The sequence below is a fragment of the Salvelinus sp. IW2-2015 genome, linkage group LG31, assembly GCF_002910315.2.
Source record: "Salvelinus sp. IW2-2015 linkage group LG31, ASM291031v2, whole genome shotgun sequence".
Taxonomy (NCBI): domain Eukaryota; kingdom Metazoa; phylum Chordata; class Actinopteri; order Salmoniformes; family Salmonidae; genus Salvelinus; species Salvelinus sp. IW2-2015.
Genome location: NC_036870.1, coordinates 3,107,525 through 3,135,515, shown reverse-complemented (window position 1 = coordinate 3,135,515; position 27,991 = coordinate 3,107,525). Strand labels below are relative to the sequence as shown.

General features: G+C 45.8%; 1 protein-coding gene across 1 annotated transcript in view; it reads right to left on the bottom strand.

Moving 5' to 3' along the window:
* LOC111955945 (dolichyl-diphosphooligosaccharide--protein glycosyltransferase subunit STT3B) overlaps positions 1-27,991 on the bottom strand; it is an 86,425-nt gene that overhangs the window by 9,682 nt on the left and 48,752 nt on the right. Inside the window, exons 3-10 of the mRNA XM_023976332.2 lie at positions 23,076-23,363; positions 17,239-17,304; positions 11,932-12,031; positions 10,108-10,206; positions 7,598-7,744; positions 5,827-5,875; positions 5,333-5,487; positions 4,762-4,973 (exon numbers count right to left, since the gene is read on the bottom strand). Of these exons, the coding sequence (XP_023832100.1) occupies positions 4,762-4,973; positions 5,333-5,487; positions 5,827-5,875; positions 7,598-7,744; positions 10,108-10,206; positions 11,932-12,031; positions 17,239-17,304; positions 23,076-23,363 (1,116 nt within the window). The remainder of the gene's footprint in view (positions 1-4,761; positions 4,974-5,332; positions 5,488-5,826; positions 5,876-7,597; positions 7,745-10,107; positions 10,207-11,931; positions 12,032-17,238; positions 17,305-23,075; positions 23,364-27,991) is intronic.

Below are 27,991 nucleotides of genomic sequence, written 5' to 3'. Positions count from 1 at the left end.
TTGTGTGGGTTTGTAGACTCCGTCTCATGCTACCACTAGCGTGAAAGCACCGCCAGCATTCAAAAGTGACCAAAACATCAGCCAGGAAGCATAGAACTGAGAAGTGGTCTGTGGTCACCACCTGCAGAACCACTATTGGGGGTGTCTTGCTAATTGCCTATAATTTCCACCTGTTGTCTATTTCATTTGCACAACAGCATGTTAAATTTATTGTCAAGCTCGATAATCCTGTTTCCATTGATCATCCTTGGATGTTTCTACAACTTGGAGTCCACCTGTGGTAAATGTAATTGATTGGACTTGATTTGGAAAAGCACACACCTGTCTATATAAAGGCCCCACAGTTGACAGTGCATGTCAGAGCAAAAACCAAGCCATGAGGTCAAAGCAATTGTCTGTAGAGCTCCGAGACAGGATTGGGTCGAGGCACAGATCTGGGGAAGGGTACCAAAAAATGTCTGCAGCATTGAAGGTCCCCAACAACACAGTGGCCTCCATCATTCTTAAATGGAAGAAGTTTGGATCCACCAAGACTCTTCCTAGAGCTGGCCGGGGCGCCAAACAGAGCAATCGGTGGAGAAGGACATTGGTTAGGGTGGTTACCAAGAACCTGATGGTCACTGACAGAGCTCAAACATCTCTGGAGAGACCTGAAAATAGCCTGTGCAGCAACGCTCCCCATTCAATCTGACAGAGCTTGAGAGGATCTGCAGAGAAGAATGGGAGAAATTCAAGGTGTGCCAAGCTTGTAGCATCATACCCAAGAAGACTCAAGCTGTAATCGCTGCCAAAAGTGCTAAAACAAAGTACTGAGTCAAAATAAAATGTGATATTTCAGGGMMMTTTTTATACAAAAATGTCAAAGCATTCACACCCCTTGACTTTTTTTTGTAGAAATGTTGAGTCAATAAGTATTCAAGCCCTTATGGCAAGCCTAAATAAGTTCAGGAGTAAAAATGTGCTTAAGTCACGTAATAAGTTGCATGGACTCACTGTGTGCAATAGTGTTTAACATGATTTTTGAATGACTACCTCATCTCTGTACCCCACACATACAATTTCAAACAGATTCAACCACAAAGACCAGGTAGGTTTTCCAATGCCTCGCAAAGGGCACCTATATATATATTTTTTTTTAAAGCAGACATTGAATATTCCTTTGCGCATGGTGAAGTTATTAATTACACTTGGGTGATAGGAGAAAACTGAGGATAGATCAACAGCATTGTAATTACTCCACAATACTAACCTTAATGACAGTGAAAATACATTTTCCAAAACATGCATACTGTTTGCTATTAGGCACTAACGTAAAACTGCAAAAAAAAAAAGGCAAACATATGAACTTTGTCCTGAATACAAAGTGTTATTTTGGGGCAAATCCAAAACATCACAGAGCACCAATTCATATTTTCAAGCATGGTGGTGGCTGCATCAAGGTATGTGTATGCTTGTCAACAGCAAGGACTAGGTAGTTTTTTAGGATAGAAAGGAACAGAATAGTGCTAAGCACAGGCAAATTCTAGAGAAAAACCTGGTTCAGTCTGCTTTCCAACAGACATTGGGAAACTCACCATTCAGCAGGACAATAACCTAAAATATAAACTGGAGTTGCTTACTAAGATGATATTGAATGRTCCTGAGTGGCCTAGTTACAGMTGATTTAAATTGGCTTGAAAATCTATGGCAAGACTTGAAAACGGCTGTCTAGCAAATGATCAACAAACAATTTGACAGAGCTTGAAGAATTTGACAAAGAATGCACAAATATTGTACAATCCAGGTGCGCAAAGCTCTTAGAGACTTACCCAGAAATACTCACAGCTGTAATCGCTGCCAAAGATTATTCTAACACGTATTGACTCAGGGTGTGAATACTTACGTAAATTAGATATTTCTGTGTTTCATTTTCAATCAATTTGAAAACATTTCTAAAAACATGTTTTCACTTTGGCATTATGGGGTTGTGTGTGTAGATGGGTGAGAAAAATAAATCAATTTAATACATTTTAACAACAAAAAGTCAATGCGTATGAATAGTTTCTAAAAGGCACTGTATTTTTTCATACTGAAGCCATGCAATTACTTAGAACAATTGTAGACTGCAAACAGGTTCAAGTTAACGTATTTAGCAAAGATGGGATAGGTCCACATTATTAAATAGTTTGTTATTGCGTTTCCGTTTCCGTAAGCTAAGACGGACTAACATTGGAACTGGAGTTGATTCCAAGGCAATACATAAGACCGTAAATACACAACTTGAAGCAACCACGTGACCMGTTTCAAGAAGCTAGGTGTACGTCACACGTCACTACTTCACAGGAGAGTCATTTGAACTTTTTATCAATTTGTTTTGGGGCAGAAATTCCTTCTGGAGCATGTGAACTTTCATGTGCCATAATACCAAATGTGTATACCATCTGTAAATGCGAATAAATTGTTAAATTTACGAGCCTAGTTGGTTTAGCCATGGAAAAATACAGGAACCTTCCCGCTAGCCATGATTGGCTGAGATAATGAATGGGCTGGACATGCCAAAGGTCTGCCATGTAGCATGCTTCGGTCTATAACATGAGCCGCTCAATATCCTTTCTACTGTGGCTTTTTTTGAAAGATATCATGAATAACTGAAAAGGCGTTGCTACTGCTCTCAACATTGCTGCCCTGAAGTTAACTGGCGTTATCGATAAAGATCAGTGGGYAAAAGTTGTGATGGACTACTTTCTGAAGGACGATCGTGCCACGCTGACTATATCTGACTCTGAAAATCCCAGATTGCCAAATGTGGAGAGTAAAAGAGAACACAGAAGGCTGTTGTAAAAACACCTGTCTCCAGATTACATCTTCAAACTAAGGGCAACCATGACCGAGGGAGAAGCGTTCATTCATGTATACGGGTAAGAGTCTAGCTAAGGTTAGGTGTATTAATATTATTTGTATCTCAGAAAACCATTTGCATTGCTAGTTATTGCCTAATGTTAGCTCGCTAGCTAACATTTAACCTAGTTGGTTAGCTTTAGCTACCTGCAGATGCATGCATGGTAGTACTGCCACGATCAAAACAACGTCACTAATCGTCAGGTAGGAAAGTCAGAGCTCTAGAAAGTGGCCCGAGTTCCCGAGTTGGATGACCGTTCAAAATGATTTATCCCCAGTCGGAGCTCGTTTTCCCCCTGAGTTCCCAGTTGTTTTCAACCTCACTGAAGTCAGAGATTTCAGAGTGGTTTTGAACGTGGCATTAGAGCTGGGATTATGGTTCATTGTTTAGCTAGCTACATGTCTAAACAAGACTTCACACCTTCTGTATCCTGTGCATGTGACAAATTGGGTGGGGTTAAGGCTTAACTTCTTTGGGGTAAGGGGCAGTATTTTCACATCCGGATGAAAAGCGTGCCCAGAGTAAACTGCCTGCTAGAATATGCATATTATTAGTATATTTGGATAGAAAACACTCTGAAGTTTCTAAAACTGTTTGAATGATGTCTGTGAGTATAACAGAACTCARATGGCAGGCAAAAACCTGAGAAAGAATCCAACCAGGATGTGGAAATCTGAGGTTGGTCGATTTTCAACTCAGCTCCTATTGAAGATACAGTGGGATATTGGTAATGTTGCACTTCTTACGGCTTCCACTAGATGTCAAGTCTTTGGAACTTTGTCTGATGCTGCTACTGTGAAGTGGGGCCGAATGAGAGGGGATTGAGTAAGGTCTACCATGAGCTTACCATGAGCTGAACATGCGCTGACCATGCGCTGACCATGCGCGTTCATATGAGAGCGAGCTCTGTTCCATCTCATTTCTGAAGACAAAGGAATTCTCCGGTTGGAACATTATTTAAGAGTTATGTTAAAAACATCCTAAAGATTGATTCAATACTTCGTTTGTCATGTTTCTACGGACTGTAATATAAACTAACTTTTCGTCCGTACTTTCCGCTGGCCTTGCACGCGCGGAAATCTGACACAGCGGTTGTATTAAGGAGAAGTGGATCTAAAATCCCATGCATAACAGTTGTATCTTTTATCAATGTCTATTATGAGTATTTCTGTAAATTGATGTGGCTCTCTGCAAAATCACCGGATGTTTTGGAACTACTGAACATAACACGCCAATGTAAACTCAGATTTTTGGATATAAATATGAACTTCACCGAACAAAACATACATGTATTTTGTAACATGAAGTTCTATGAGTGTCATCTGATGAAGATCATCAAAGGTTAGTGATTCATTTGATCTCTATTTCTGCTTTTTGTGACTCCTCTCTTTGGCTGGAAAAATGGCTGTTTTTCTGTGACTTGGCTCTGACCTAACATAATCGTTTGGTTTGCTTTCGTGAAAATCGGACACTGTGGCTGGATTTACAACAAGTGTATCTTTAAAATGGTGTAAAATACATGTATGTTTGAGGAATTTCAATTATGGGATTTATTTTTTTTATTTTTTTTGGCGCCCTGCAGTTTCACTGGCTGTTGACAGGTTCTGATTGGCCAGTGAGGGGTCAAGCGTCGACACACCTACAACTTATTTAATCATAAAAACCCAGCCCTTTCATGCCACTGCCAGCGACCATCACTCTTGGTTGTGAAAATAGCTAAATTATTTCCGGTACCGCCAGCACTTAGGTTCACCATTGCGTTAGCTTTGTTAAATTAGAGCCCTACTGATCATAAGATAGACAGTGGGAACCTGATCCTTGATCTGCACTCCTACTCTGAGCTGCTTTATGAATAAGSGCCCTGGACTGTGACTCCTACCGACCTTGTCATAGAGGTTTCCTGAGCTCCTTTTGTCATCCTCGTCGCTGCTGTCCTCTATGGGAGGGTTCTCCCTCTTCATGTCGTCSCCCAGGTAGTGCTCGAACACGCTGGAAAAGGCTATGGCCGACAGCATGCAAACCACCGGCGTCAAGGTCAGCATCAGCCGCACCATCACCCCGGCAAAGTAGACCGCGCTGATGGCATAGAGAGCCACTGGGGGGCGGCAGAGAGGCAGGAAAGGTTAAAGGCAGGATCATTTATGTCAAAAGTGCATGGTGCACAACTCAGATACCTCGAGGGTGGTTTTTTCATCTGAGACAAACTGATTTAGAGCTGGGTGAACAGATGTGCAGTTTTGGGACTAACAATGGCATTAATTGATCAACTAAGCGTCTCCTGCACTGGAGCTGTGTGAAACTGTTCAGCATTTCCTCCAGTACACCATCTAAGAACAGGTTTGTACAGTATATCAAAAACATGATGTCCTTGCTATAATGCATATTCTTCTCAAATTACCATATCCCCCTCTAAATATTCAAACGATGTGTGTGTTTTAACGAGCCCCGGCTTACCGAAGACGCGCTCGTCGTTGACATTCTTGATGCAGAACCAGAGGCCTGCCGGGAAGGTGCAGACCAGGATGTGGAGGTCGAAGAAGAACGACACCCAGGTGGTGGGCTGGTGCTCCGACACCGACGCGATGATGGGGATGTGGATCTTAGCGTAGCTGGAGAGGGTGAGGGGGCAGGAGGGAGGGAAAGAGTGATGAGGATAGAAGAGAAACAGCTGGTACTTCAGGGAAGACGAAGACTCAAGAAACCGCCTCAAAAGGGGAATGTAAAGAGAGAGCCAAAGCGCTGTTGTCAGCAAACAAACCGATTGATCGATGCTTAATGCAGACACGCTGCAGTTTATGTACAGAATGTAGTCTAAGCGTGTTTSAGAAGAAAAATACTATTCTGGCATTTCCTTTGAAACTACGGATGGCGTAAGCCCTTTCGCAGACACATTCAATGAAACAAGTGTTTCATCGATAGGAAAGTGAATGAAGGTTAGCAACGCTTACCCGGTGTCCCACAGCGAGTAGAACCGTCCACTCCACGGTGCGATGTAACCTAAATGAACAAACAATGAATAGACAGGACTGGAAACTTGAACACGCATTCATTAGTGGTTATTATGAGGACTTTTTTGGCATATGGTTGACATGGGTGTGTATGGGTAGTGTACACATATAATCCAGGCTGTTTCACACCGGGCCGTGATTGGGAGACCCATAAAGGCGTGGCACAATTGGCCCAGCGTCGTCAGGGTTTGGCCGGAGTAGGCCGTCATTAAATAAAGGTTATATAAAAACATACATAAAAATGACAAAGTTAATAGGGACCCTTTGGTTCAGGGCTTTTCAATTCTGGTCCTCAAGAGCCGAAACGCTTCAGGTTTTCACTGTCGCCCATTCTAACCAGGGACTGATTCCAACCAGAGACACTAGATGAGTGCAATTAACTACGAGGTAGAAACAAAAAAAACACTGACCCGTTTTAGCCCCACAGGACAATAACTCAAGAGCCCTGCTTTAGTGGGTCAGGTGTCTGTTCAGTAGTAGGGCATATGTGGGTCGGGACTCGYGAGGAATGTTGAGCAGRGGCGGTTAAGAATATGCATAACTAACATCCTTCTTTAATCTTCTTGGTAAGCACCTCCAGTGTATATCTGGCCTTGTMTTGTAGGTTATTGTCCTGTTGAAAGGGGAATTCATCTCCCAGTGTCTGGTGGAAAGCAGACTGAACCAGGTTWTCCTCTAGGATTTTGCCTGWGCTTAGCTCCATTCCATTTATTTATTTTCCTGAAAAACTCCCCAGTCCTTATTGATTAGAAGCATACCCATAACATGAAGCAGTCACCACTATATGCTTGAAAATATGAAGWGTGGTTCTCAGTAATGTGTTGTATTGGATTTGCCCCAAACGTAACATTTGTATTCAGAACAAAAAGTGAATTGCTTTGCCACATTTTTTTCCCGTATTACTTTATTGCCTTGCTGTAAACAGAATGCATGTATTCTGGCCACGCTTCCTTCTATTCACTTTGCCAAATTAGGTTAGTATTGTGGAGTAACTACAATGTTGTGGATCCATCCTCAGTCCTATCACAGCCATTAAACTCTAACTGTTTTAAAGTCACCATTGGCCTCATGGTGAAATCCCTGAGCGATTTGCTTCCTCTCTCGCAACCGAGTTAGGACGGACGCCCGTGTCTTTGCAGTGACTGGGTGGATTGATACACCATCCAAAGTGTAATTAATAACTTCCCCACCCTCAAAGGGAAATTCAATGTCTGCTTTTTTAAAATCTATTTTTATCTACCAATAGGTGCTCTTCTCTGTGAGGCATTGGAAAACCTCTCAGGTCTTTGTTTGAAAAATCGCTGCTCGACTGAGGGACCTTCCAGACAATTGTATGTGTGGTGTACAGAAATTAGGTAGCCAACTCAAAAATCATGTTAAAACACTATTATTGCACACAGAGTGAGTACATGCAACTTCTTAAGCAATTTGTACTCCTGAACTTATTTCAGCTTGCCATAACAAAGGGGTTGAATACTTATTACTCATTTGTATAAAAAAAAATAAAAAAAAAATATATATATATATATATATATAATCTAAAAACATTATTCCACTTTGACATTGTGGGGTATTGTGTGTAGGCCTGTGACAAAAACGCTACAATTTATAAATGTTTTATTCAGGCTGTAACAACAAAATGTGGAAGTCGTCAAGGGGTGTGGATACTTTCAAGGCACTGTACGTGTAATGGTAAGGTATAGTGACTCACCCGTGTAGGTGAGATAGATGACGGTGAGGAACACCACCCCAGCAGCTAGCGACACCCCCAGGAAGAAAAGGGTCTGGAACTCCTGCTTGGTGAGCCTGTTCTTCAGGTACTGCAGCAAAGCATATGCCTGGAGCAGCGCAAACACACCTGTGGCAGGACACGCYCGCAAATCACAGAATGTTGGCGTATGCACGTTATAACAGTAACCTTAYGCTCTCATGCAAGCAGGTTTATATACAAACATACTGAATCAGAAGGACTATCATTTGATGGTAGTATTACTCTAGATGTGCTACAAACTGACGCTGTAATAATACATGACAACATACTTCCACCTGGCTACCCCTACCAACAGCTCTGCACCCCCCGAAGCAACTTGCCCAAGCAAGTTTCCTTCCAGTTCTCTGCTGCCAATGACTGGAACGAATTGCAAAAATCACTMAAGACTTACATTTCCCTCACTAATTTTAAACYTCAGCTGTCAGTGCAGCTTACCGTTCACTGCACCTGTACACAGCCCATCTGTAAATAGCCCACCCAACTACCTCATCCCCATATTGTTATTGACTTTTGCACCCCAGTATCTCTACTTGCACATCATCATCTGCACATCTATCACTCCAGTGTTAATGTTAAATTGTAATTATTTCGCCACTATGGCCTATTTATTGCCTTACCTCCCTAATCTTACTACATTGGCGCACACTATATATAAATTTTTCTATTGTGTTATTTGACTGTACGTTTGTTTATCCCATGTGTAACTCTGTCACACTGCTTTGCTTTATCTTGGCCAGGTCGCAGTTGTAAATGAGAACTTGTTCTCAACTGGCCTACCTGGTTAAATATTATTATATATATATATTTTTTTTTTTATATTTGAATAACAGGACCAGTTCAGGCTAAACGGGATCTGTTTTTTCTCTCTTGTGGAACTACTGATTGAACAGAGCCCCGTTTCACTTCCTTTCTTCACTTCCGTCCTCTTAGCAAAACAGAGGAGCACTTCCAAGTTCCGACCCCCCGGGAGCATTCCAAGGTCATAACTCCTCCAGAACCCAGAGAGCGGGTGACACTAACAACGCCCGTCACTCTGCTGSTGTAGACACGCCGCCAGATGTTACGAGCAGCTGTTGCCCGACACCAAACAAGCCCGTCCTTTGAGAGKGCCTCGGTGCCTTCCTCGAAGCCCATGACGCTAACATGCTGTGCTGCCCTGGTCACCCCCCCACAAACACCACATCAGAAATCAGACTGACGCTACATCGGACTAAGAGGAAGCTGAAATGGATGCTGTAGAGCCATGTKATCCTGTTACTAGGGATGTTGACAAATGGACATTCTTACCGTTCAAAACAGAGGGGTGGAAAAAAAGTGGCTCTCCGTTAAAACGATAAGGGGGAAAAATCCACATTAATTCACAACGCAGCTGCGCTGCTGACAGCAACGGTTTGGGTCTCACAATGAGTCCCTTTCAGATGGTTAAGCATTGCACCTGTACTACCAATACTGTACCTATATTCCACCTCGCAAAGTRTGCATTTCATCACCTTCTCATTTAACTTTGCAAAGTATTGCCATACAGGACCCTTTTCTTCCAATTTTCCAACTCGGCGATGACGTAGTGGTGGAGTCGACTCCAAAATAATTGATTCCTCAACCCCTTGCACGTAGCTTCTTGGGGTCAAGATTCGATTCTGCTCGACAGATTAGTTGCTGTACTGCCGAGAACAAAAACAAACGTGCATCTTTCATAGCGAGAGGGGAGGTGGACAGTATAGGCAGGTCGGACACCAGGCAGACAAAGTTAGAACCGTGCACTAGGCCTATCTATTGGTAATCCAAAGCTTTATCTCGTAATTGGAATGCTGTATCTTGCAATATAGTGGCTTGCAATGTCTCGCAATTTCAGTAAAGCAGGGCCTATCAATGAATAGGCTAGGATATTCTACACGCAACAGACCGAAGACTGAACACACACTCGCATCATTAGAGAAGAGAAAGACCAGGCAAGTCAGTGCAAGGGAGAGAGGGGAGGGGGCAGGCAGAAAGAACCATAATGTCTTTCCTGCCATGCAAACTCACCAAATTAACATTGTCTGCCTCTTTCGCTCAGGTTTTATTTAAATTACACAACTTTACCCGGGCCATTATAGCCTATTGTCTAGTTACATTATTTGCCGTGTTATAGTCCGTTTTCATTTTAACGTTTAAAATGCTCACACCCCTAGCTGTTCCTACCCTCCAGAATAAAGGAATGCCACCTAAATGTTGTCTGGGAGTAGCTGGGACCGTTGGCGAGACAGGAACACTTACGTTGCATCAACGAAATAGTAAAGGCACTGCCCATTCAAGAGAACACAACTGCTTGGTCATGGTCCAAGGTCTCGGTTGAAAAATAGATTCTCAACGAGACATACCTGGTGATATGAAAAAGTGGTGTGTGTGTCTAATGGCGAGTCGTTTTGTGCGCTCAGGAGACAAAAAAAAAAAAAAGTGGTGAGGCTTACCTGCTGCCGCCGTGTGCTCGCTGGTTCTGATTGGCTGGAAGCCCACAAAGGGGATCTGCATGGATAGCACCAGGCCCACAATGTAGAAAGTGCTGTAAGCTGAGGGAGAAAGAGAGAAACAGACAAAGAAAAGGGATCGAGCGAGAGATGAGATCAAACAAAAAAGGTCAAACACAGATACTGTTCTATTCAATACCCACTATCACGTCAGTTAGAGGTATTTCTTGTGAACTGATTTTCTCAATGCAACTCCTGAGTTGGCGTAAATACAATAACGTCTTATCTGGAGTCATTTACATAGACGTGGGAAAAGAAAAGTGCAGCGGGGGGCCTAACATGAGCRGGCAGTAGAACTCCCACCTTTGTAGCTGGGGMGGGGGGGGGGGGGGGTGCTGATTCTAAGTAGTGTGCCCTAATTAAGATTTTATACTTTCCTGAACACTGGAGCTTTTTGAAGTGGCTGTGACTAGCCCTGAGCACGCCCGACTATGATTCATTATCGCTTGGTGACTGATGGAGCTAAGTAATGAACTGTGTGAAACAGAACTGCATTTTTGGTCAAGAGGGACTCATTGTGGCAAGCTCCAATGCCAAAGAGACAACTAGTTTTTAGAAAAGCTTTCTCTATTGTAGATGAAGGAGGAAGGTTAAAACTAGATCAGAACGAGATGGTTATGAAGCACTTTAAGGAGCAAGACCTTGCACAAGATGGATGCTTGAATAACTATGCAAAGCCCTCTTCTATTAAAAAGGGTGCTTGAGGTTGACAGCCTCTGCGTTCCAAGCCATAAATGTCTCACAACAATGCAAAGATAGTCTGCATTAACAAATGGTTATTGTCGAAGGGTGGAATCCCTTGTTGGGGAAAATGCAGAGATTGAGTACAGCGGGGTCGAAGCCCTCTTTAAATAGGGTCGTAATTTATTTTCACATCACCSAAGAATGGGGTACGGTTTACTGTGAGTAATACGGACAATCAAGAGTAACTGATGCTAGCCCATTRATCTTGACCCAGCTGTTCCTTCAGCTCAGCTAAATATGTACTGCTTACGATGCTGCAGCATTTCTGCAACGTTCTGTCTCGCAGTCAAATTCAGAATATTTAACCCCCCCCCACAAAAAGTTCTGTTTGCAGTCYCATTCAAAAGAGCAAACCGGTGTTAGTGGTTCGAGGAAAACAGGTGCGTGCGGTCACATCTCTTTAGCAGATAGAGAAGGTTTGCGGTCACATTCATGGGTTGCATGTTTCGTCACAATATTGTTCTAAACGTTATTTTTGGACTGTTGCCCGACTGAGCATTCTACTCAATGCATCGTCAATAAGCGCCGATGAGGATTTCATCAAAAGTGCATTACAGTGGCTTGGAGATACAATGCCATTCAAAAGGAGGCAAATACTTAGTAGGAAAACCCTTTGTCATCATTTTGATGTCGGTAGATTGACTTTAGATGCAGTATAACATTAGCTAAGATTGAGGGAAGGACACCGGATTTTAGCTAGCTACCGTTAGCATTGCTCGCTATTTTGACGAGCTTTCCTAGCCAATGACAACATTGCCATTGTCTAAAGTTAATTTGACGGCATGATAAAGCTGGCAAAGCTCTTTCCTACTAAACATTTGACTACTTTAGCAATGTCATCGTATTTCCAGGCACTATAGTGTAGTTTAGACTAAACAGTAGTTAGCTTATCACGACTTTAGGGCACCACTATGGCGCCGCCGAAGAGGGCGGCTTGAGAACGTTCATAACAATGGCATGACGCGACCGAGTGACAACCTATGAAGAAGGGGTTGACGGTCAGATGTCTTTGTGGTCACTCACCGATATAGACCCTCTTGCTGTAGCGCTGCATGAGCAGGAGCACAAACACATGCAGCGGGATCAGGTTGATGATGAAGACATATCCTCCCCATGCTGACACCTGCAACACAAAACAGTAAACCACAGACACCCACAACAGTAATACATGGAAATTTGCAGTGGCACCATATAAAACCAATTCAATCATATTTAACACTATGACTGAAGTAAAATGCTTCAACTTTAAAAGCGCCATGAAATGATGCAGCAACAATGTCAGAGAGACGCAGTGTGAAATGAGAGGGGCTTATAAAACACTCWACAAAAACGTCAGCTGCAGTACTTCAAACGGCGCCATTGAAAATCACACTGTGTAGGGGGTACAGAGCACAGACGGCGAGGGACAGTAGTAAAATGTTTCATCCTCTGTTTAGGACAGCCTTTTGGGATAAATGCTCAAACTGACACAAACCTGCTTAGCCACACAATCACACACTGCATTCACAAGTCACTCATCGATGGTTAAAAATAAGTTTTTAAAATTACCCCTAATTACGAAAAACAGAAGAGAGTCACCCTAGAAGGAGATGAACCGCCTCAAGTTCCTTCTGGAGTGGTTAAATGTAATTACCTTTTCACAGCCATTTGTATCTTTAGCTTTAGCTTCAGATGGTATGAGCTAATTAGGTACAGCTGAACCGTAACTTGAATGATTTTTTTTTTTTTTGACACAGCAGTTCTGTGAGAGATGAGGTTTCTAATTGAAAACAACACCGACCCAGAGGAAGTGCTGGGGGGGTGGGGGGGTGTTGGTGAGGAGAGGAGAAAGTGAGGCTAGTGTCTCGCTCGGAGGGTCACATCCCGCAGCCTCCGGAACGTAATTTGACTAAACATCTCGCAAATCTACTGCTAATGACCTCGCCGTTGTGTGTGTGTATGAGAGAAACCTTTCCTGCATTACACCCACACAACCCCATGGTTTTGAGGGTCAAATAAGCAGGCAGCAATCTTCTGGAGGCTGAGATTCTTTGAGGAGAGTACAGTCCAAAACTCAACCACCTAGCACAAAATATATTGATTACCACCAAAAAAAAGTCTGCTAAGAGACAGTGAGGTAGCTGAAAGAGATGGTGCGCACACAATCAATATGCCTGTAAGAGTAAACAATGCAGTTATCGATATAGCGCAGTCCTAAATTAAGAAACGAACAAAACTGATGTTTTTTATTGAAAAACTGATCACACTTCCCTTGAGAAAAACCTCGATCGAAACAATGTTTTTCCTGGTTAGGCAGCTAGGATATAGTCAAGCAAATATCCTTCCGGCAATAATAACTTTCAGGAACTTTATAAGCTGGAGATAATGTAGWTAGTAGATTCCCTGATCATCCCTCATGATATCATTTGGGGGTATTGAAACATCCTAGTGACATCCCTGTAAGGCTTTCATGCAATGTTGTGACAGTTCTATGAGAAGAGTACTTGTCCTTGGAGAAGCTTCCCTTACAATATAATGAAATAAGAAATCCCGCTATGCCCTCCAACGAACCATCAACGCGTCAATACAGGACTAAGATCGAATCGTACTACACCAGCTCCGACGCTAGTCAGATATGGCAGGGCTTGCAAACTATTACAGACTACAAAGGGAAACACAGCCTCCAGCTGCCCAGTGACACGAGCCTACCAGACGAGCTAAATTACTTCTATACTCACGTCGAGGCAAGTAACACTGAAACATGCATGAGAGCATCAGCTGTTCCAGACGACTGTGTGATCACGCTCTCCGTAGCCGATGTAAGACCTTTAAACAGGTCAACATTCACAAGGCCGCAGGGCCAGACGGATTACGAGGCATGCGCTGACCAACTGGCAAGTGTCTTCACTGACATTTTGAACCTCTCCCTGTCTGAGTCTGTAATACCAACATGTTTCAAGCACACCCCCATAGTCCCAGGCCCAAGAACACCAAGGCAACCTGCCTAAATGACTACCGACCCGTAACACTCACGTCTGTAGCCATGAAGTACTTTGAAAGGTCGGTCATGGCCCACATCGTCACCATTATCCCAGAAACCACTCCAATTTGCATACCGCCCCAGATGATGCAATCTATTGCACTCCACACTGCCCTTTRTCACCTGGACAAAAGGAACATCTATGTGAGAATTGACTACTGCTTAGCGTACACCATAGTGCCCTCAATGCTCATCACTAAGCTTAGGACCCTGGGACTAAACACCTCCATTTCCAACTGGATCCTGGACTTCGACAGGCCGCCCCCAGGTGATACGGGTAGGTAACAACACATCCGACGATGCTGATCCTCAACACGGGGGGCCCTCAGGGGTGCGTGCTCAGTCCACTCCTGTACTCCCTGTWCACTCATGACTGCACGGTCAGGCACGACTCCGACACCATCATTAAGTTTGCTGATGACAACAGTGGTAGGCCTGATCACCGACAACGTTGAGACAGCCTATAGGGATGTGGTCAGAGACCTGGCCGTGTGGTGCCAGGACAACAACCTCTCCCTCAAGGTGATCAAGACAAAGGAGATGATTGTGGACTACAGGAAAAGGAGGACCGAGCACACCCCCATTCTCATCGGTAGGGCTGAAGAGGCTCAGTTCCTTGGTGTCCACATCACCAACAAACTATCATGGTCCAAGCACAATAAGACAGTCATGAAGAYGGCAKGACAAAACCTATTCCCCCTCAGGAGACTGAAAAGATTTRGCATGGGTCCTAAGAGTTCTACAGCTGCACCATCGAGAGTATCCTGACTGGTTGCATCACTGCCTGGTATGGCAACTGCTCYGCCTACGACTGCAAGGCACTACATCACTGGGGACAAGCTTCCTGCCATCCAGGACCTCTATACCAGGTGGTGTCAGAGGAAGGCCCTAAAAATTGTCAAAGCCTCCAGCCACCCTAGTCACAGACTCTTCTCTCTGCTACCGCACGGCAAGTGGTACCGGAGCGCCAAGTCTAGGTCCAAAAGGCTTCCCAACAGCTTCTACCCCCAAGCCATAAGACTGCTCAACAGCTAATCAAATGGCTACCCAGACTATTTGCATTMCCCCCTTCCCCCCTCGTTTACACTGCTGCTATTCTCTGTTTATTATCTGTGCATAGTAACTTCAACTCCACCTACATGTACATATTACCTCGACTAACCGGTGCCCCCGCACATTGACTCTGTACCGGTACCTCCTGTATATAGCGTCGCTATTGTTATTTTACTGCTGCTCTTTAATTATTTGTTAGTGTTTTTGTTTTTTACTTATCTATTTTTCACTTACCACGTATTTTCCTTAACTGCATTGTTGGTTAAGGGCTTGTAAGTATGCATTTCACTTTAAGGTCTACACCGGTTGTATTAAAATGAGATTTGAATGAGGAAGAACTGTTTCTGTAGGTTACAATACACGCAGGGGGAAGGGCTGTTACACTATGTTAGGGCGTCCTATGGGCCCAATGCTAACCTGTTAGTGTGTGCACCTCAAGCTAGCATGTGACCCTAATCGACAGGTCTTATTGCAGTCATAATGGGGTCAGCAAAGAACCAGACACCGTTAGAGCCTTAAGCCATTATCTTTACCCACACTCCACTGCTTATCTGACCACCCAGGGGCCACTATGAAGAAGCACAGGGAGACGGAGGGTATTGTAGTGGTAAACGGGGGGGGGGTAGGGGTCTTGCTATGGGGCTAGATTGGCTCAGAAGGGGGCTGAAGAGGCTCAGGCACCTCTGTGGGGGGGGATAGGATGCTGGAAACAGAATAACCGGATACGCTGTTGGGTCACCAACGGGGGTATGAGACAGCATTAGTGGAGTAGATAAACTGGGGCTGTGGGAGAAAGTTGTTTTGATGAAAGTCAGGTGGGGCCTGGGGAGGTAGGCCAAAACACTGCAGCGCTGCAAAGCTCTGGATCGATTTGTCCACTGTAAAAAAGGGGCCTCAAGAGTTMTGATTATTGCTTGACTTCTAATAATAACCTCCAGAACGCAGCACATCTTACAAACAATCACCTGAAGAGCTGAGATGTGCTGCTGAGAACGCCTCATAAATACTTTATGAGGAAAAGAACTCGAGGGCTGCTGTCAAGGTAGGAGTGAGCCGTCACGGGAACTTTGGGAACACAAGATCTCTCCCAGGAGACAGATCGACTGTCACGCATCTCACAGTAGTGGTTTTTGCAGTTCTTGTCCATCGTGACATCTCAACTGAGCTTCTCCTCTCCCTCCCCCGGGCTGATTAGGACAGAGCTGAGCACGGAATCTCTCGCTGGCCAWCGCAGATGTGTCATCTTCGATTAAGCCTCATTGGTGAGCATCCTTAAATCAACAGCGGGATGGGAAGAAGAGGTGGAAGGGTAGATATTGCAGCATGGCGGGCTGCACCTGCAAGCCACTCCCACTAGAGGGTCGTGAGAGAGTGACAAGGGYGACACAGGCTTGTCGCGTTGCAAACAAACCCTGCATCAGGAGAGGCATCAGTCAGACATCAGACCACAGGATGCTGGTGGGAGGATGGGTAGAGCGGCGTTGTGACTAGAGGGAGTACAGCTATGACCGAAAGRGACTTTTTGTAGCAAGTTAGGAGAGCATTTTTGCTAACCGTAACCCGAACGCTTCTCCGGACCTAATTATAGAAACCTTCTGCGTATGCTCCGCTAACCTGCTATGAAAAAGTCAATTCCGATCGTAGCTGTACTCCCTCTAGTCAGAACCATAGAGCGGGGGAAGCCAAAATATTATCACACTCCAGATCTCTGGAGGCGTATGAGTGAGACACACAGAARGAGGGGCTTATAAAAATTGCAGTGGTGTCTCAGTGGAAAATCTCCCTGCTCTTCAAATGTGGTCATTAGAGGCTTTCCCCTTCACTCTTCCTGCAGTAGCTTGGATCCTGAGAAATCGACGGGAGCTGGATCTCTCCAATGCGTTTCATTTGACATCTGTCTCTTCCCGGGCTGAGGGGAGATTTAACTGAAGAAGCTGGAAGCAGGAGATCTTTGCAGATGCTCAAAATCACCAATTGTACACAAAGAGCGCTCTGGGAGGCAGTCGGCTCTGTTCATCTTTTATCTCATCGCTCCATCGACCCCCTGACAGGTCGGGGGATTCATAAATAACGTTTAACGCGTCCGGTACAGACTKCTTTTTCACGCCACTTTTGACATCGGCGATCGCTCTCAACTACCCATGGGGCTATCTTAATGTAATCGTGGCTTCCAATTCCCAGAGATGGAATGCTACGTCGGTGGAAATCAATGACAATGTTTTCTGTGTGTTTCCGGCCAATAACTCTTTGACACTCACCATGTAGAAGTAGGAGAGGCAGCAGCCAATGGACCAGAACACCGAACCGGTCTTTATTGACTTCACCTGTGAGTGGGAGAACAGACACAAAGGGTTAAGGACTAGTAAACGTGTTCGGTCATTCTGTCAAACATGTCCTCCAGGACAACAAAGTTAATAGCCCTTTCTAACTCCCACAGTATGCTCTAACAGCCTACATTCACTTGATGGAACAGTGGGAAAAGGTGCTAGTGAAACACCATATAATACCAGTGAAACCAAAACGGGGGCCGGCAGCGTTCTCCTGGCGTCCGCCAAACCCAGATTAGTCTGTCGGCCTGCCAGATGGTTAAGCGTGATTCATCACTCCGGAGAACGCATTTCCACTGCTCCAGAGTCCAATTGCGGCGAGCTTTACACCACTCCAGCCGACGCTTGGCATAGCGCATGGTGATCTTAGGCTTGTGTGCGGCTAGTCGGCATGGAAACCCATTTCATGTGCTGACGTTGCTTCCAGGGGCAGTTTGGAACTCCGCGCTGAGTGTTGCAACCGAGGACAGATGATTTTTTACGCACTACAGCCTGCGGCGGTCCTGTTCTGGGAGCTTGTGTGGCCTACCACTTCACGGCCGAGCCGTTCTCGCTTTGATGAACTGACTCGTTGCCACGGTGGCATCCTATGACAATGCCACGTTGAAAGTCACAGCTCTTCAGTAAGGCCATTCTACAGCCGATGTTTGTCTATGGAGATTACATGGCGGTGTGCTCGATTTTATACAACTATCAGCAACGAGTGTGGCTGAAATAGCCGAATCCACTAATTTGAAGGGGTGTCCACATACTTTTGTATATATAGTGTATGTACATAAAAGCAGGGTAAAGTGACTAGGCATCAGGATAGATAAGAGTAAAATGAAGAACAGAGTAGCAGCAGCAWATGAWGTGTGAAAGTCTGTGACGTCTGTATGCATGTTGTGTGCGCGCGTGGGTTTTCGTGTAGTGTGTATAGAGTCAGTGCAAGAGTGTCAATGCAGATAATTAAATGGTTACCCGGACTAATTAATTAGCAGTCTTATGGCTCGGGAGGTGAAGCKGTCTCAGAGCCGGTTGGTCCGAGATTCGATGTTCCAGTACCGTTTGCCGGACAGCAGCAGAGTGAACAGTCTATGGCTTGGGTGGTTGAAGACTTTGGAAATTTGAGGGCGGTGCATTTGCCATAACAAGCAGTGATGCAGCCAGTCAAATTGCTCTCGGTGGTGCAGCTGTAGAACATTGCAGCTGTAGAACCGAGGGCCCATGCCAAATCTTTTCAGCCTRCCGAGGGGGTGGAATCTCTTGACCTGCTTCCCTACAGCCCTGTAGATGCGGATGGGGGCATGCGCTCTCTTTTTCCAGTAGTCCACAATCAGCTCATTGGTCTTACTGATYTTGAGGGAGAGGCTGTTATCCTGGCACCACACTGRCAAGTCTGACCACCTCCCTGTGAAGTGSAATTGACATTGCGTCATCTGTGGATCTGTCGGGGCGATATGCACATTGGAGTGGTTCTAGGGTGTRTGGGATGATGGTGTTGATATGTCATMACCAGCCTTTCAAAGCAATTCATAATTACAGATGTGAGTGSTACTGGGGATGATAAGACAATGAGGAAGGTTACCTRGGAGTTCTTGGTAACAGGGACAATAGTGGCCAGCTTGAACAATGTTGGTATTACAGACTGGGACAAGGAGAGACTGAAAATGTCTGAAGACACTTGCCAGCTMGTCTGCACATGCTATGAAAACGCGRCCTYGTGYMCGTCTGGCCCAGCGGCCTTGCTAGTGTTAAAAGTGAGGGCTGCCTGGCATATTACTATGCTCCTAACACTAGCTGGGACTGCCGGTTACCTGGTCTCACCCCACAGCCTGAGTCAACACATTAAAAGGGACCATGTCTGAAAGACTACTGGGCGAAAGTGATGGCAGGGGAGCAGGACAGGCAGCGGCAGGAGCACAGACAGTTTTATCGAACGACGTCTGCGGTACACATCAGTCACGCTTCACCTGATCTGCTGATGAGGATTTATTAGCGGTGGAAAGCAGGCCTGGTACGAATATCCACCAGAGCCTCAGTCGTGCAGCGTAAACCATCTATCCCCCCACCTATTTCAAATCCAACCCTAAATGGTCTCCACGTCATGCGTTCCCGCCGATGAGGCCTCACCAAAGCGMCGCTATCTGGTTTTGACACGGGTGAAACTACAGAATTCCTCACAGGTAATACTGGAGGGAGCTGACAAAGATGTAGGTCACTGCAGAACACCGGAAGCCTATAGCTTTCCCAGTGCCACAGACAATTAACAGGGAGCTAGCCTACAATCTACCAGGGCTGGAGACTACTATGCAGAGAATGTGCACGGTCATGTTGAAATAAGTCCCCCCCCCCACACAGCAATACAAGCAGGGCTAATTAAATGTGAGCCTAGAGAAACTGGGGAATTAGCGGGACAACAATGGAAGCACGTTGGAGAGGAGGGGTAGCGGGGAGTGCTAGTGTTAAAAGGGGCAGCTCTCTGGGGTGCGAGAGGATTCAATTATAGATTAGGGAGGGGATGAGGTGGGGCCGACCCAGGCAGATTAAGCGGCTCGAGTTGAATGGGTTATTAGCAGATAAAATGAAGGAGACGGATAATGAAGATTGGGGAGAAGAAGCCTGGGAGAGGTTCCCGTTTTAGCATTTGAGGGAAGGGCTGGAGAATGAGAGAGAAAGAGAGCAGAAGAGGGGGAAAGTGCCGAGAKAAACGTGGGTAAATGAGACTGATAATGAAAAGCAGTGACGCYTGGCCCGGGATAATTGTTTTTCCAGGGCTCTCGCCAAACTGGAAAGACCACGTGTGCAAGTTTATAATTTTTTCCCACCGATGGTGCCGCTAAGATGCGACGATAAGCAATGGCCACCCGTGTCACRTGGAACACGCATRGTCTGCATTCCAAARCATGGCACCCTAATCCCAATATAGTGCACTATTTTGCCCAGGGCCKATAAGGCGCACTATATAGGAAGTAAGATGCCATTTGGGGCACGCTCGTTGTTTTGGTTCATTCTAAGACATGTATGGTCTATGTGGAATGACAATGAAAAGTTCCTATGAAGCTGCAACAGCTGCTCCTCTGACAAAACCAAATATTGAAATTATACGTATCAAATCATTGTGCAACGATCATGACAGCGAAGGCGGCTTATCACAAATCGGAGAACGTCCCCGGTAGCGTTTCAGCGGCACTCGAGTAAACGTAAAATGCACTGCGTCGAGCAAATTACACGTTGGCCGTCTGCATTTCACGTCACAACAGTGGTGGAGAGCAGATAGCGGATCCCCCTGGGTCTGGAGCCAGCCACTGACTCTGACATTCACTCATAGCGTGGGAGGTTCTCTGGGCGAGAGGTTAAACACTTCCACAACTCCGGCAGCTCCAGGGTGTGCGTGTGTGTGGCTAGTTGATGAAAGCAGAGGCTCGTCGAACCGAGTGTCGTTATCAGCTCAGTCACACTCGCCCGAGTTAACATGACAGAGCACTCCATAGTGCCGARATGGGCCTTCAAGCTATGGAAGCAACCGTCGAAGGCGTCTCAAGCCCCCGCAGTAGTTCGATATGTCCGCACTTAACGGGTCAAGTGTCGAGTTGAACGACGTCCACCGACTGATAGATTGAAAGAGAAACAAGTTCAGGTACAACTGGACAAACGTACGCTGACAGACGCACAAACGGACACAAGGTCCTTTCCACCGTCACGCAGTGCTCGCCATGGGTGACCAACATGTGAAGCGTGGTGGGCGAGAGCCCGCGTCACGTTTACCTGCTTGAATGCCGGTGTGTCCTTGGGCTTGGGTTGAAAAGGAGGACAAAGCCGGGAGGAGGAAAAATAAATCTACCTGAGCGCTGTTCAGTTTTACTCCTGGAAAAAATAAATAGGATGCCTTAGTGTGGAGCGGTCCTGGCGATTATCAGCTTGGCTGGCATCTAAGCCCCTCGAGACAAGTGAAATGAATACCGGGGAGCTGATGGGGAGCCTGGCGCCCCCTGCCAAGGTCGCCTTTGATTTGTCCATTTTACAATGCACTTCAAATTTCATCTAGCCATGTGAATACATTGCATGCACCTGCCTCAAGTCATCAGGAAGCATAATGTACAAAATGTGGGAAGGAGTAGAGCAGTGCGTGCGAGCCTGAGACACTAATGCGATTGAAAAGAGAGGACACACTGGTGGCATAGTGTGGGGGAAATGTCTGTTTATTTTGCCACAAATCCTACTTCTACAGCATATGGTCCATTTCCACTGTATTGTAAGCCATTGCGCGCATAGATAATACTTCCACCTTGTCTATGTTAGCTTATCCAATGTCTGGTCAGAGCTGTCATTCTGCTAGGCCCATCAGGGCAGTTTGTAGCATTAACAGAAAAAAGGGTCACTGTTCAATTCATCGAACTGTTCAAGTGTGGTAAATAAGAAACCCGTTTCACCTCCAACCTGAGATATMTTTGATTACTCGATTTTTAAAAGGTCACCAGCAGCGACTGAAACATACAAAGCAGCACACAATGTCCCAGACAGTCAGCAGACTGAGCGAAGTTTATGATTTAGTCAGTGTATCAATCATTTAACCACACCAAAGCAGCTATTAGAGCATTACAGTGCATTCGGAAAGTATTCAGACGGAAGCCACTCTTCAGTAAAAGGCACTTGGAGTTTGCAAAAAGGCACCTAAAGGACTATGAGAAACAAGAGTGAACTCTTTGGCCTGAATACCAAGCGTCATGTCTGCAGGAAACCTGGCACCATCCCTAAGGTGAAGCATGGTGGTGGCAGCATCATGCTGTGGGATATTCTTCAGCGGCAGGGACTGGGAGACTAGTCAGGATCGAGGGAAAGACAAACGGAGCAAAGTACAGAGAGATCCTTGATGAAAACCTGCTCCAGAGCACTCAGGACCTCAGACTGCGGTGAAGGTTCCCCTTCCAACAGGACAACGACCCTAAGCACACAGCCAAGACAACACAGGAGTGGCTTCAGGACAAGTCTCAACGTCCTTAAGCGGCCCAGCCAGAGCCCAGACTTGAACCCGATCGAACATCTCTGGAGAGACCTGAAAATAGCTGTGCAGCGATGCTCCCCATCCAACCTGACAGAGCTTGAGAGGTTCTGCAGAGAAGAATGGGTTGAAACTCCCCAAATACAGGTGTGCCAAGCTTGTATCGTCACACCTAATAAGAATTGAAGGTGTAATCGCTGRTAAAGGTGCTTCAACAAAGTACTGAGTAAAGGGTATGAATACTTGGGTAAATGTGAGATTACTGTTTGAATTTTTTTTTAATACATTTGCAAAAATTTATAAAAACCTGTTTTTGCTTTGTCATTATGGGGTATTGTATGTAGATTGATGAGGGGGGGAAAACTACTTAATTTAAGAATAAGGCTGTAACGTAACAAAATGTGGAAAAAGTCAAGGGGTCTGAATACTTTCCGAATGCACCGTAGATATTAGAACATTAAGGACTGCAAATCTCTTCAAAAAGTACATGTCCCTCCCTTCAACAGGGCATGAGTATACGATCGGTAAACACACTGAAAAATAACATCCAACTGGTACTTCAGAGTGTTACAGCGTCAATAGTCGGTTTCCGGGACAAAGATGTAGTCTGGTCCTGGACTAAAAAGCTATTTTGATGGAGATTCCCCATTGAGCTTGATTTTTAGTCCAGGACTAGGCTTAATCTGTGTCTGGGAAACCACCCCTAAATGTTGTGTTAAAACATCAAATACAGGACCTAAAAAGGATATTTAAATGACAAAGTTCTGACTGGAAGGGGCAGGCTTACCCATAGGTAGTAGGTGAACTGCAGGGCGAAGATGGCGATGCCCTCGTTGTCGAAGGAGCCGGCCACAGAGCGGGAGATGTACCCGGGCACGATGGCGATAAAGCAGGCAGCCAGAAGCCCCGCCCCCTGGTTCCACAGCTCCCGCGTCAGCAGGAAGGTGGAGATGGACGTCAGGCCGCTGAAGACTGGCGCCAGGAAGACGCAGACGTCCCGGATGTGCACCGTTAAGTGCAGCAGGTTCAGCACGTAGTGGATAAGGCCTGCGGTGACCATCAAGCCTGGATATACCTGGAGAGAGAAAAGAGACGAGCTAGAGGGAGTGGAATGGGAACATTTATGGCACCTTCATGCAAATGGATGGGGATACCAGTCTTATCCTGGATATAAAATGCTGACTGCCTTTTAATTAACCCGAACGTACTGTAACTTTATCCACTGAGCAGTTCGTTGGWACTCCACAGGTCAGGCAGGAGAGTGATACATCAAGAAAGGGACGGCTTGCTGTGTCCACTTGCTTGACATACCACAAGAGTGAGTCAGTCAAGTTAATTGAATCTGCTCTGGATTTACACTTGTGGAAACCCAAGTAAGGCGATATTCTCCACCGAAATACTGACTAATTGCCTAATTCAAGGCTGAGGCCTCAAACAGCCAAACCTTAAGACTCGGTCTATAATGCATGACACTGGTCCTAATTAGGCTTGTGTGAAAGGTTTTTGAAGYYGMSGGGGGGGGGGGGGGGGCTGTGTTTCAATGTGAGTGATGCCTTGAGGTATGCTATGCCATGCCAGGCAGAGGAGTCCAGGGTACTTTGGCAAGTCTCTGCCTGCAGTGATTCTCATTTCCAAATAGCTAGTCATAGCCTAGGAGGTCTAAACTATCAACCAGGGTCTTATTGCACCTCTCTCCCAAATCATCCAACCCAGTCGCCCTGTCCTGAGGATTGAGCCTAGCAACTGCTGAAATAATCACTTTGTTTGCCCCCAGAACAGATGCTCGGCTCTCTGTAGTCTGTATTACCCCCATATTCCTTTGAATTTGTGCCCTTCAGCTTGAAAATGTGCCCGGTCCATTTCTTTACAGTAACAAAGGGCGGTTTATTGGCTTGGCAGAGCCCTATTGTTAAAGAGTGTCACATTTCTTCAGCCCGCAAATCTTATCTACGACTCTGCAGGGGGGAGCGGCTGGCCGATGTCCCCCTTGAGTGGGAGAGAAACGAGGGATCTGCAGAGACGCAGTCACTGTCACATTAACTGGTATCTGCTCGTCCGTCGACTAAAGGCGTGACCCTTCGTGTTAGCATGCACAATGAACGAGGGCTGTCAGACTCATCTGCAGCAGTTTGAATACAGAGAGGGGAGAGAAGGAGAGCTAATGGCGGGGCGGGATGAAGGAGGAAGGATGCAGGGGTGGGCTGCGGCACACTGCTTTAGATCCCTGTTCGGAGATGGGAGAGGTGCTAGTATGCAGACTAGCAACAAAGGGTTTTGGGGAATACCACTCTGAAGAAATGGCAGTGTGACACCGTTCAGGTGTTAATGTAATGCCTGAAGAAAAAAAAGTCAGGCAACTCTTGGGTGTACTTCACAATCTGCATGGGATGGATTGCATTTGATACAGTCAAGCTGCACTTCAAGAGGTACAGGAAAAGGAGGACTGAGCACGCCCCCATTCTCATTGGCGGGGCTGTAGTGGAGCAGGTTGAGAGCTTCAAGTTCCTTGGTGTCCACATCAATGGTCCAAACACACCAAGACGGTCGTGAAGAGGGCACGACAAAGCCTATTCCCCGTCAGGAAACTAAAAAGATTTGGCATGGGTCCTGAGATCCTCAAAAGGTTCTACAGCTGCAACATCGAGAGCATCCTGACTGGTTGCATCACTGCCTGGTATGGCAACTGCTCGGCCTCCGACCGCAAGGCACTACAGAGGGTAATGCGTACGGCCCAGTACATCACTGGGGCTAAGTTGCCTGCCATCCAGGACCTCTACACCAGGCGGTGTCAGAGGAAGGCCCTAAAAAAGGCCCTAAAAATTGACTAGCCCAGTCATAGACTGTCCTCTCTACTACCGCATGGCAAGCGGTACCGGAGTGCCAAGTCTAGGACAAAAAGGCTTCTCAACAGTGTTTACCCCCAAGCCATAAGAATCCTGAACAGGTCATCAAATGGATACCAGGACTATTTGCATTGTGCGTCCCCCCCCAACCCCTCTTTTACGCTGCTGCTACTCTGTTTATCATACATGCATAGTCACTAACTATACATTCATGTACATACTACCTCAATTGGTAGGCTACTTTTATAGCCTCGCTACTGTTATTTTTCACTGTCTTTTTACTGTTGTTTTATTTCTTTACTTACTCATTGTTCACCTAATACCTGTTTTGCACTGTTGGTTAGAGCCTGTAAGTAAGCATTTCACTGTAAGGTGTCTACACCTGTTGTATTRGGCGCACGTGACAAATAAACGTRGATTTGATCATTAGATTTGCTGTGGCGGTCATGGAATAATGTCAGCCGGTTGTCATGCAAATTACTTCCGGTCTCAAGGTAATTGACCGTTAATTAACAAACCCGTTTAGCATCTCCAGGCCTCCGTGCATACAAGCCGCATACAAGCCACGGACGTYSYRSTTRSYAYSYRSRACATTTACGCAAGCCTAATAAATCCATGTAGATATACACCATCACAACGAATCCATGATTTATTTTAGGCAGCTCCAAAGAGACACGATATGAAGAAAATGTATTTCAGAAGAACAGAATGTGTTGGCCTACCGTATGTTATCTGGCTACGCACAACGCCATAGGTTATAGCATAGCTCATTTCACAGACAACATACACTGAGGGCACAAAACATTAGGAACACCTTCCTAATATTGAGTTGCACCCCCTTTTGCTCTCAGAAAATCCTCAATTTGTCGTGGCCATGGACTCTACAAGGAGTTAAGTGTTCCACGGGGATGCTGGCCCATGTTGACTCTAATGCTTCCCACAGTTGTGTCAAATTGGCTGGATGTCCTTTGGGTGGTGGACCATTCTTGATACACACGGGGAAACTGTTGAGCGTGAAAAACCCATCTGCGTTGCAGTTCTTGACACACTCAAACCGGTGCGCCTGGTACCTACTACCAAACCCCGTTCAAAGGCACTTTCGTCTTTTCCATCCACCCTCTGAATGGCACACGCACACAATCCATGTCTCACAGCTTACAAACCGGTCTCCACCCCTTCAGCCACACGGATCGAAGAGGGTTTAACAGGTGACATCAATAAGGGATCATAGCTTTGACCTGGATTCACCTGGTCAGCCTATGTCATGGAAATGGTTGCGATACAGTACATGCTCATAAGTCCCGTGCCATTATTTTATATTATACGATTTTATAGGAAGAAGAAAATAATTTCACTTTAGCTGAATAAAATGGGATGGATATTTTTCCCCATTCTGAAGTGTACACGAGGTGCATTTAAAAAAAAGGCAAGAACATTCTTATTTACAATGACGGCCTACCCCCGGCCAACGCTGGGCCAYTTGTACGCACAATTGATTAGGACTCATCGGCCACGTGGAATTTGAACGCGGTCATCGCTCATGACCGCCATTAATACGGCCACTGCAACKGCCCTAGTTAGTCATGCATTGTGTAGGACTGCATTCCCTACACTCTGTTGACTGTCAGAGAGTACYAACTCATTTGCTTTCACACTACAGTATTCCCACAACTGGTGTGATTTCTGAGAAGGACTTCATGGAAGCACTGTTTTCAGAACAGGTGATTTGTAACATTCCCGAAGGCTACCTGACAAAATTCAAAGGCCCTTCATACCTCGTAGACTGCGTGTAAGTACCATCAGGACAGCCGAGGGAAACACTTCTCACCTTCATAGTGCAATCGTGTGTCGCGGGAGAAAAACAGAGCTTATTGAGCCAGGTAGCCGACATGCAGCAAAAATAAGTTAACAGCGGCAGAGTTATCTGTCAGAGGTATTCAACCTGGATCTACAGCCAGTTTGCATGTATTTGCATGTCGCTGAGCATTTGCATTCTGTGTACCCAGCGTCAGACCCACCTGTGGTTTAAACCCTGCTGCACTCTCAGCGCTGACCGTGACCGGTAACCTGGCGCYCTGAGCACCAGTGTGGTCCATTGCCTACACATAGACCTGTTATCCGCAGGTTAGGATGTTCGGATCCCTTGTGCAGGATGACAATCCATTGCTACTAAACAGCAACACCTGCCATTGCTACTAGCCTATATTCCATAGCTGCAATATCTGCTGCTGCTAAAACGACTGACAGTAGTACTGAGTGCTGACATGTCTGGCTGTCTTAACTGCTCGGCGCTCGTCTCCCACCACCCTGAAGTAAATACACTGTACACAGCAGGGAACAAAGAGAGAAACTTCAGCTGCCAACCTAGGTGGAGAAAGTGACGGAGGTAACAGAGGGAGCCATTTCGAAAGGTTTGCACTACCAAGGCTGGCGAAAACCGTCYCCCCATTAGCTACTGTGCTCACAGTTCAGAGAGACATGCCGGGAGCTGGGGAGGAAGAGCGGGGTTGTATTTTATTCACAGTGCTCAGTGCACATTTTACAGGTCRGCCCAAAAATACGAGGCTCCGCCGAAGGAGGAGAATGGAAGATACWACCTGCTGGCTCTGCAGGCTTTAACTCACGGTGAAAAAGGTRGTGATTTCCCAACATCTGCTCTTGTTGGTAAACAGTCATGGGGAATCGGCCAAGTTAACACAGCTCACTGGTTGCTTCCGGAGRGTGACTAAGACCAAAGAGTCCTGGGGGAGGCTTATGAAAAGGTGCGGTCATGGTGCTTCCTCAGCTAACCCCCCCCACTACAACCACACAGGGAGTCTAGGCCTATATTTATTTATATGTAATGTGTTCATCCAACAGG